General features: G+C 40.1%; 1 protein-coding gene across 1 annotated transcript in view; it reads left to right on the top strand.

Moving 5' to 3' along the window:
* The first annotated feature begins 2,171 nt into the window (after positions 1–2,171).
* tjp1b (tight junction protein 1b) overlaps positions 2,172–11,206 on the top strand; it is a 57,583-nt gene continuing 48,548 nt past the window's right edge. Inside the window, 1 exon segment of the mRNA XM_013270540.3 lies at positions 2,172–2,718. Coding sequence (XP_013125994.3) covers positions 2,567–2,718 — 152 coding nt within the window. The 5' untranslated portion in view covers positions 2,172–2,566.

The raw sequence follows: 11,206 nt of genomic DNA, 5'->3' as shown, positions 1-11,206 counted from the left end.
AGGCAGAGCTACTACGACCACACTTCACTCCAATTCAGCAATCACAAACATAATCAAAAAGGCAGAAAAAGCAATAAAATATTGCTTTCACATTAGATAACTGACATAAGATATTTTTTTTATTATAAATGCTACCTCATGAACTGCAATCAAAGGTTTAGTTCAAATACCATATTTGCCTTTTTAGTTATTGGGGCTTAAAAATAAAACAATTTAAAAGAAAATGTTTCTTATGCACTCTCGTAAAGCAGAAAACAGACAGGACATAAATCTCCTTGAATGGCTGATGGCTGGTTGTGATCGGAAAATGTACAAGGCAGTTAAAAAATAATGTGGTTGTAACAGGTATGAGCTCACAGAATTCATAACCCAGTGATAGAAATATAAGGGAGAGTAATAATTCCCTGGAAAGAAGTTCAATAAAATAAATACGAGGGGTGTCTCCAGTGGAAAAGTCCAATAAAATTAGGTCATACTGTGTTAGGTACTCTAGTGAATATTCATTGTTCACATGCTTTATGTGCGGATGGGGTTAAGCAGACACACAGAACTGATGAAGTTGTTATAATCTTCAGACTTTCTCATTCATCTAACTCTGCACTGGTTGTTGTGAGCAACTGTGACAGCTACTACGCATTTCTCTGAGCATTCACACTGTATGAGGTTTAAAAGACAAGTGTAAACTGTGAACACACGTCACTTATATTCACCCTGACTTAGGGTTAGCTCATACTGTCATTGCGTGTCTTTCAAAGTGCAGCTTCTCTCTGCTCAGTTAGCCTGCACGCATTGCCCTCTGGGTGCTCAATTTCTTCTTTCTACATCCCAGACACTGAAAACTGTACAGGAGACTCACAATTAAGTATGATTCTCATTGGTGTGTCTGTGGTATGTGCAAGCCTTGTGAGAAACTCTCAAGTTAAATTACTCACCAGCTGTGTCCTGTTACTGTCTACTAATCTATGTCATACATAAATGGTTATGAGCACAAAGCCAAAAAATGCACAGTAACATAAGCAATCCATTACTTTCTGTTATCCTTTGGAAGTTAAGAGTAATCACCAAGGACCATCAAAATCTCCCAGTTAATGGTTACATTCACTGGACATTCAGAACTGAGCGAGAACTTTCTTTTTCTTTTCTTTTTTTAACTCAAAATTATATCCTAAGGGCATAAAATGATATTAAAACATATATTATGCCCCTCGTTACCAGATAAAATATAAGAATTTTTTTTAAATGATCACCAAGTTATATATTGTTTAAGTCTAAGCACATACAGGCTTATGGGTTGAAAATACTTGGGGTCAGTCAGACCTAAAGCATGATGAAAATATGGCATTTCTGTCTGAGTGCTCTCACTGGTCTTTTTTCCCCTCCGAGGGGTGGCTGAGGCTCAGGAGGTAGACCAGATCGTCCAATAAGTGGAGGACTGCTGATTTTTCCCGTCCACATGCAGAAAACTCCTCGGGCGGGACACAGAGCCCCAAGTTGCATCGCCATTGGTGTGTGACAGTGCGGCCGTATAGACAATCTGCTGCATTAATCAGCCTCAGTTTTTTCATCTCTTTAGTAGAATAGAAGCTTATCTGTATATCACATGTTTCCCATATGTCATAATTTATTCAGTAAGATGGGGATTATACTTGGTCGTGGAATCGGACACTGGCAGCTGCAGACAACATGGATCAGTAGTCATTCCTGTCATATTTTTTTTTTGTACGACTGCCTGAAGGGTCCAATCTGGACCCTTATAGATGGATAAACACCTGTTTATTTGCATATATATATAAAATCTTATATTAAAATGCATAAAAACTGGTGGAGACATGCCTACTTATCCAGCACACCAGGACCCTTTTGAAAAAACAAAACGGAATTCAGGCATCATTCATCTATCAGGAGAGGCAGGGTGCTCAGGGAGCTCTGAATTCCTAGTTACGCCCCTGTAAGTCAGTACCGCTTCCCGGAAGTATTACGTAACAAAGGTAGTCGACTTTAAAAAAAGAAGCAACCTTTAAAAAGTAATTAAAGGCAAACTTTCGACTTCCTAAACGGATGCTACAAGCGAGCATCTCTAAATGAATCGGTCCCTTGACCCCCCCTCCTCTCCTCTCCTCTCCTCTCCCTCCTCCCCTCCCTCCCAGTCGCTCCCCTTTGACTACACTGTACACACACTCTCTCCCCTACCTCACACACACGGACGCCTGGACGCTGCAGCGTTTTTAAGAGAGTGTTTCCAACCCTGGACAGGAAGGAGGAGGCAGGAGGAAGGAGATAATGTCCAAATCCTGACCGTAGTCATTAAAAAGAATTTTAAAAAAAATAACACTTAAAAAATCACAGTTCGGATGGATCGGCGGTGTGTTTGCCAGAGCTAAAAAACAAAGAAAAGAAAAAAACACGGTCAGAGTGTCATTGCAGACATGGGTCGCAGCGGTACGGCACCTTTCTCTCAGCTCCTCGGGGAGTGTTTTCACTGTCAGTCCTTCAGCGCTGGAAATGGCGTTGTGATGCTGAGCATGGAAGACGCAGCGGAGGCGGATGCCAGGAACTAAAGAAATATATGATCACCTGTGCTTTTCTTTGGGTTGGATTTTTAGTAGCGGTGGACAGTACCATGGTGAATTACCAGAAATACATTACTGTTATGCAGCTGGCTCTGGGGGTGACCGCCTCCAACAAAGAACATTGTCTTCCACCCAGGAAGCGTATGTGGTGAGTATCAGTCTCGGTGCGGATGATGGTGATGATGGTGATGATGATGATGTGATGCAGGTTGAGGAGAGAAGGAAAAGGGGGGACTGCGATGAGCCGAGCCGTCGCCTCCCACATCTCGTCAAACGGATGAGCGGGTTATACGGAGCCAAAATGCGCCCGGCTCACTCTCCGAAATGACATAATATTCCTGTCAGCCACTGCAGCCGGTCTGCACCATGTTGCAATCGTTACAAACCCACTGTGGTCGATACACGGTGGGGCAAAGCAACTACTCCGCATGCTGGGAGTTTGCGTGCGTGCGTGACAGTGCACGCGTGCGCGTTTGGAGACAAGTGGCTCTTTTAGCCTTGTCCTTCCCATGCATTAGTTTGTAAAGTTGAATGCGTAGGATGATGTCATAGCTCCATTGTGTTTTTTTTCTTTTTACCCCCCTCATCCTAACTTCATGTGCTTTAATGTACTGTATGGCCTCCACTGCACAGCTGTTGTCACTGGAAATGTCATCATCAAGCTAATCATGTGGTAAACATCACCCCCTCCTCTCCGACCTCACTCCTGTTCCCAATGCTGTGTTGTAACTAGTTAATAAAATGTAAAGCATGAAACATGTTTCGCGCCTGTTTTTTTTTAAATGTCCTGTCCTGCAGCCAGGCCTCTGTACACCTCTCATTAAACATTTTTATCTCCATAATCTGCTCTCAGCATGTCTTTGTGTCTTGTCTACCCACCTATTCATTGTCCCCATTACTCCGTGTGCCTGAAAGCTACAGTATATTGCAGTGGCCACCTCTCTTTCTTTCTCCTCCTCATGCGGCCTTGTTCATTTGTTTACTCCAAGGCAGCCTTCCTTTCATTCCCCTTTTTTCCTGACTGTAAGTAAGATTGCTCGTGGAAGGGGCTCCAACGTGTGTGAGACAGTATCCCTAATTACAGCTGGATTACCATCTTGTTTGAAAGCAAAGATGCTTAATTAGGAGTCAATAGACTCAATGGCACTCTGATAGGGTCTAACACAAATTCAAAATGTATCGCACAGTGTGGCACAGGCTGGCGTGGCTCCAGTGTGTGTGAGAGAGGCTTAACTGTTATCATCACCTCTTTTGAGCCAACCTAAACCATTTCTGTGACTGAGAGAAGAACAAATCACAGCCAGAATTTAAGAGCACCTCAAAGTACCTCTAAGTTACATTACTTTATGTTATGATAACAATAAGTTAGTAGTTATTATTTTTCTTTACTAATAAGATGTCTGTACACTCTTTTGTTGTGCCTTAATTCAAATATTTACTGAAGACACCATCCTTTATAAACAATAAAGAAGAGTCAAAGCGCCGCTGTAGCCTCAGCAGGGGTCAGGAGCTTATCACATGCAGCTTTTTATCTCTGGGTTCTTTCAGCTAATCATATTCCTTAGTCATCGTCTTATTAGCCTAATTGCCCCCCATAGGAGAAGATAAGGGATTTATTTCACTGAGACTGAGGAGTCATTTCATGTTTCTCCTCTTATTGTTGTTTTCATACTTACGCCTCTATATTTAGGGAGATTTTGGAAGAAGCTGCTTATTGTCTCCTCTAAAGCAGTGCACTGACAAAAGAGACTAAAGTGGTTGTGTAACTCTCAAAGTGATACCTGACTTTGTTAAAGTGAATATTTTTTTTTACAGATAAATCCCAGAAATTGAAAGATGAAGTGAAGTCGCTGCAGAGATAGCCAGTGTTTGGTTTCTAAACTTTCTTCCACTGTTTGTCACTGAGTGCACTACACCATTCACTTTAACACTCATACTTTTGGTTAAACTTCATAGTTTTTTGAATCACGTCAAAGAGGTTTAAAATCTTTAATATCATGTTTTTTTTTTCTTTTTTGTGTGGTCTTTTAAATTTGCTTGAAATTGATGTTCTTTTATTGATGTCTGCATTTTGTCAGTGCAGCACTATTCAAACTTCATCCAACATGAACCGATCTTTGACAAAAAAGTGTTTTGGTCACTGTAGCAAGTCTTAAACATATTCTAGGTTTTATTGGTGCTGTGGTGTTCACTAACCTGCCAAATCATATGAAAACAAAATCGTACAAACCATATGGAAAGGAACAGGTTTGCAGGGAGGTGGGAAAATATATCAAGAGATTAAAAAAACTCTTCAAAGTGCATTTTCACATGAATGTATAATAACTTTGGGGAAAAATCAGATAATGCACTGTAGTGATGAGACATCAGCAGCTACAGTTAATGTTATATTATAATTTTATTACGTAAAAATCACGGTGACTTTTAAAAAATCAAAGAAACACACATTCAGGGAGAACCAGGCGCAGGGAAGGACAGCAATCTGCGGTTGGGCGTGATGGGAGGGACACAGGACAAAAGACACATCAGATCAAAATCCCCATGCATCAACCTCATCTCTCTTATTGTGTTTAATATAACCTGGCAGCACAGCGGTGCAGTGGTTAGCAATGCTGCTCCACACCAAGAAGGTCCAGGGTTTGAATCCACCAGCTGTCTGCAGTCTCTCTGCACGGAGCTCGCATGTTCTTCCAAAACACTCTGGCTTCCTCCCACTGTCCAATGACTGTTAGGTTAGGTTAACTGGTGATTCTAAATTGGCTGTAAATTTGAAAGCGAGCGTGAACGGTTGTGCGATTCTCTGTGTTAGCCCTACACCAGACTGGCGACTTCTTGCCCGATGCCAGCTGGAAAATCCTTCAATTTCATAAATAGTAGTAGTAATACTAGTTGTACTACACATCACATTAATAGCAGTGATACTACTGAACTGCATTCCTCATTGCCCGAGATGTCATTTGTCATTCATATAAGAGTAAATAGTTATTCCACTACTTTCTCCTACTTCACAAGGTTTATGGTACAAAACCAAAGTGGAAAAATACACAAGGAGTGTGTACAGATCCTTTTCTATGTCACCTTAAGCGCCTGGTCAAATGAGTGTGCTGCAGTGTCCTCATTTGATTGGTCTGGATTACAAACATAGCCTATAGTGACTTTGTCAAGTAAATATGTACACACAGAGAAATGACTGTAGACTGAATTGCCTTGCTGTCTTGGGAATTTTTAACCCTAACCATGCAAGTGGAAAAACATTATTGTTGTAATTATTATACATTTTTTTTTATTGTAGTTTGTATGCTTAAACAAAACATAGCATTGTTATGTGGAGAACTGGCTCTCAGCTTCTCTCTGCAAGGGAAGAAGATGCACTGATGTTTTAACCTTTTAACAGTTTAGTCCAAACAAACTGCAAGAAAACTGTTTGGTTAAAGCTGAAGATATAATGTGTGGACTCACTGTTTTTCTCTAAGATATATCTGTAAATATTGTTGAAGTTGAGCAAATTTCTGGGAGATATTCGCAATTCAGTTTTACGCCTTTCAAGAAACAATTCATTTAAATGTGAATGCACACAGTGGAAATGAAGACTAATTAGTTAATTCCTTAAAAAAAACCGATTGTGCCGCCAGCTCTGTATGTCTCCCTGCTACGGATTTGAAAAGTTCTTCCATTCACAAATGTAATTTTTGTGCAGATGTACGACAGGATGTGACACCAGTTTAAATGGAGGGGGGGAAAAAAGGCATTTGCATTTGTATGAAGAAGCAGCTCGCTGTATCGTTCAAGTATCCTGCTTCGAGCTCTTTTCATAATTGCAGCGTTAATTCTGTCCCATTTCTGGTCAAATGGTCAGAACTGCTTCCTGTTCTGCTGCTGATGTCACAGCATGTGGCAGTGAGATTACACACCGCCCTGCCTGAACGCTGACACCATCCGCCGACCAGCGACCGTGTGTTCCGTGTAAGAGGAGGCACGGCTCTGCTTGCCTTTAATAAAGACTGAATAGCGCCAGCATCTATCTAAATTAGGATTAGACTTTGCAAACAGATGTTCCTCTTGCCTGGAGTCTTTAAAAAAATTCGTACTTGCACACAGCCAAAGATTAGCATTAACCTGACTTAATGAACTTTACACTCTGTTGCAAGCCTGTAGGGATAATACAACAAGTCTACTGTGTTTATGTAATGCTTCATCTTATTTATACCTGTGCCTTTTCTACAAACAACACACCAAAAGCAGGAAGATACTGGGATAAAAGTGATGAGAGATGCCTAATTTAACAGAATCTTTATTTGGATTAGCCAACTATAAGTATTTCTCTTGAAGTGTGTGTCTCTTTATGTGCATTGTTGCGTGTGTGTGTGGGGGGGGAGACAATGGCCAGGATTGCTCTCCTTGTTAAGTGTTATATTAGCGCTGGCCAAGATGGGAGGAATGGAGCGAAACATTGCCTATTGACCTGCTGATTAAGCACTAGCCATTATTGCTTGAACTAATCGTACCTGATGGCTCCTCCAGGCAGACTGAGAGAAAGAGAGGGGGAACCAGGCACGGCAGAAAGTCCTGCAACTGATTAATGTGTGTATTTGTGTGTGTGTGTGTGTGTGCGTGCGTATGTGTGTTCTCCGTCCTTTCTTTGTAATAGCATCAGGCATCTGCTTGACCTTATCTGTGCACTACATTATTATACTCCGTTGTGGTCATCGGGCCATCTGGGGTCTTGGCATTGATCTTATTCTATTATCTTCTGAAGTGGATTTTCTTTGTTGTAAGAAACTACAAATGGGGCAAGACTCCAATACTCCCATTATACCAGGGCCAAGATGACCCATACTGTTTTGTTAACTTGCCATGCATCAAGCGCTTGAACTGTTTGTTAAACAAAGCAGCAAAGAAATGATTATGGATACCTTTTAGGCTATTAATGGTCAAAATCCTGCATTCGCAGCATCTATGCAGCTATTTGACATCAGCAGAAAATACACTAAAGTAATAAAAGCTGACAAAATGTCCTTTCAGTAACATATGTAGTCTCTCGGAACATTTGCCCCTTTGCTTTCTTGCTGCCCATTAGCTGAGAACATTGATAGCACTTTCATGTCTCTTCTCTTAATATGCAGCCTGCAGCAGCTGCTGCAAAGATTACCTTAGCTGGGTTTTTCCTGGCTTGCAATGGGTCTTTGGGGGGTTTCTGCTTGCATAAAAATGATCGGTCCACTTAATTCTGTATAACTACAATAAAAGTAATGAGTCTGCTTTACCTTACCTGATAGAAGTATGAGCATGCTCCCTTTAAGAAAGAAAGCATACAACACTTGAGAAAATAGTACCAAATTACCAAAAACACCAAATTAAAATTGCTTTCTGTTTATTATACAGTGATTTTTCTAAACTCTAGCTAAAACTATAGCCAATTTATCAAGACTATTTTAACTACCTATTAAGCCTACAGCAGGAAAATGTGTCGCAATATAATGTAAAAAAAACACTGATCTCTATCCATCGGAGTGACTTGAGCTATAGGCATTAAATAATTATTAATACCAATACTACTGTGTTCAACAGAAGGATGGTGTAGCCCACAGAAACGCTAGCATTCTGCTAATGCACGCTGATAAAGGATTTCCGACAGGGTGTACTCGCTTGATGGGACCAGTTTTGAAATGTTAGCCACAACAGATGTCAGGAAAATTATTATTTTCAATCACAATATAAATATGAATAATAAACAGCTGCTGATGGATGCGTGATGTCAAAACTGTGGTGCTGTGATTTAGGCCTACAATCTCTTGAATGATTTAAAATTTCATTGTCTTGACCCCCCTCTGTTACATAGATAAAGACTTTATTTAATCCCACACTGGGGAAATTCACTTGTTACAGCAGCACAAGGGTCAAAAAGAAAAAGTGAATTAGAGATATAGTAGAAAAAGAAAAATACAAAAATAAATAAGAAAATATAATGTACAAAAAACCCTGATAAAAATACAGATTCAATTAAATACAGCGGTAATTTGTACTGTGTATAAATGGTTGCTATATATTGTAAAATATACTAGAAGACATGTCATATTTTTATATGTATAGAAAGAGCAGTGGGAATGATAGTATATACACGTATTTTTTTTAAATGTATTATTAGGTATTTATCATGTGAAAGGTTTTTATAGAAAAACTGATTAAAAACTGATTAAAACCTGAAATAGTCAGGACTATCTCAGGAACACCCGCTTTGAACCTCAGGTTCAGAAAGTGAAGGTTCCTCCCTGCTACAAATTATTTGCCATTGTGGGGACAGCAAACAATTTCTCTATGCAGGAAAACAAAATCTTGGTTAGCATAAACCCTGGATAGCAACACACCGTAACAAAACCAGTTCATCGGCACTTCTAAAGCACATTACGTCTCATTTGAAGCATGAAATGGAAAAGATGTGATTTCATGGAGCCAGCAAGGCCTACTGCTCATGTTTTTTGGTAGATGGTGACAACACCGCTCCAGGAATTTACAGCAAGTTATAACAACTTAAAGAACAGCTTTCTTTTCTTGTACCAATGAAACAGACAAGCTATAGCATCTTGATGCTTGGATGGAACACACAAACTAATACTTTTCTCTCTGCTTGCAGTAAGCAAAGCCAAGCTACACTTCTCCTAGCTGTTTCATATTAAAGGGGGCCAACTATGATATTTTTATTTGTGAACTCAAACTACAGTAGAGTAGTTAAAGTAGCTTGTTTGTCTTGTACTGGGTCTTGATGGAGTCCCCCCAGTTCATCTGCAGTCTGATACAATATATTTTGCGTTCTCTTTCTACTTTAAGCCAACTTTCTTCTGACTAACAGTACCTCATAAATGCAACGTTTGAACAGTAGGTGGGAGGGGCTTCTGAGTGTCTTATTAAGCCTTTCTGTGCTCCTTGACATCATGAAAATCCAAAACTAGAAAAAAAAAACTTTCCATCTGTAGTACATTCACATCCACAACATAACAGCATATGATAGAAAAAAAAGGAAAAGAATTACATGAACAGATATGAACTGACTGAATTGGTCTTCATATTTTTCAAGGAAGCAAAGTAACATTGGGCCACGGGGCCTTACAGCAAGAAGGTCCTGTGTTCGAGTCCACCATCTGGCTGTGCCTCTGTGGACTTGCATATTTCTGTGGATTATCGGGTTCCTCTCATAGTCCAAGGACTTACATTGAAGTTAGGCTAATTGGTCTCTGCCCTTGTCTGGGCAGGGTATATGCTGCCTCTTGGCCTATGGCAGCTGGGATAAGCTGCAGCTTCCCTGCACAACCCTGAATTGGATAAAGTGGATAGATGATGGGGAAACAACACTATCATGGCACACAACTAGTTAAATTATTTAAGTATGGGGTTTTAAGTAACACTGGCTACCAGATAACCTGTCCGATTTCTCCACAAGTGAATGGTTTATGCCTTTAATAGTGATTTTCACATTAGGTACTAGCCTTTCTCTTAAAGAGAAAAGATGAAAAGATCGGACAATATTTCCCAAATGTCAAACTATTCCTTTATAGTTTCAAATCTGTGACAATGTGTCTTTAAATTATAAAGAGTTCTTTTGACTTTCAATCACTTTGGCAATATTTCTGGGCTGCCAAACGCCATCCATCCATCCATGTAGTTTAAACTGTGCCCATAAATGTCACAAGTGAAAAGGAGAGGCTATTATTAAATCTCACAGTGTTATACATTGTCTCAGCGCACAAGTGAAACATTACACCTGCATATTTGTTAGAGAATAAGAAATAATTCACTGCACATTATATCTGAGTCGGCACAGTTGCTGGCACTATTTTACTCCTCGCCTTTGTGGCTTGAAGTGTTTTGGCTGAAATCCATTTCAGAATCAACATCCAAGAAATGAGGCTCTGAATGCGCAGGGCTGCACCAGGGCTGTGATACAATCCAAGCAGCTTTTCTCATTAGTCATGTTTGCTGTATTGTTTATGAGAACAACCTGAGGTCGGCAGTAATTGACCACACGTACTGTTGAATGGTTCACAGTAGCGTTTCCAGCCAGTAAGCACCTTAGTTTGCTTCAGGCAATAATTGAATGAATGCAGGTAGAAAGTGGTTGGTGATGTTCTCTTCCCTCCTATTTTCGTCCGTGCCTCTCTCCCGTAACGTCTCTGCTGAGCCTCCAAACCTCGGGAGCTCCTCGGGCTTGCTGTTGAGCTCGCTAATGGATATCTGTTTTCTCTGAGCTGCACTGTGTAGACGGGATTTTATCTCATTGAATATTGTGTTATCTAAATCCTCATTAGGAGCGACTCAGAGAAGAGAAAAGGCACTAACAATAGCGCCAATTTGAGCTGCACACTGCTGTACGAGCTTTTTATATTCATGAGAAACTTTTTCTACACTGAATTAATTCAGTACGGACAAAATTAAGTAGCAACATCCACTGCTGATTTTTAAAAAGGTCTAAAGAGTAAAACAGTCATGTACGGATTGCCCGAGTATATCGTTTTGACTTTTTTAATATTTTCATTGTTTTTTAAACAGAAGAGCATCACACGATCACAGCACCTTTGAAACTGCGTTGTTATAGAAATACATTACAGAAAGGCATAAGTATACAAATTTGAGACATTTAAAAG

Source organism: Oreochromis niloticus, linkage group LG7 (genome assembly GCF_001858045.2).
Source record: "Oreochromis niloticus isolate F11D_XX linkage group LG7, O_niloticus_UMD_NMBU, whole genome shotgun sequence".
Classification (NCBI taxonomy): Eukaryota; Metazoa; Chordata; class Actinopteri; order Cichliformes; family Cichlidae; genus Oreochromis; species Oreochromis niloticus.
Note: the sequence above shows the minus strand (reverse complement) of the source record. Positions and strands in the feature narration are given on the sequence as shown.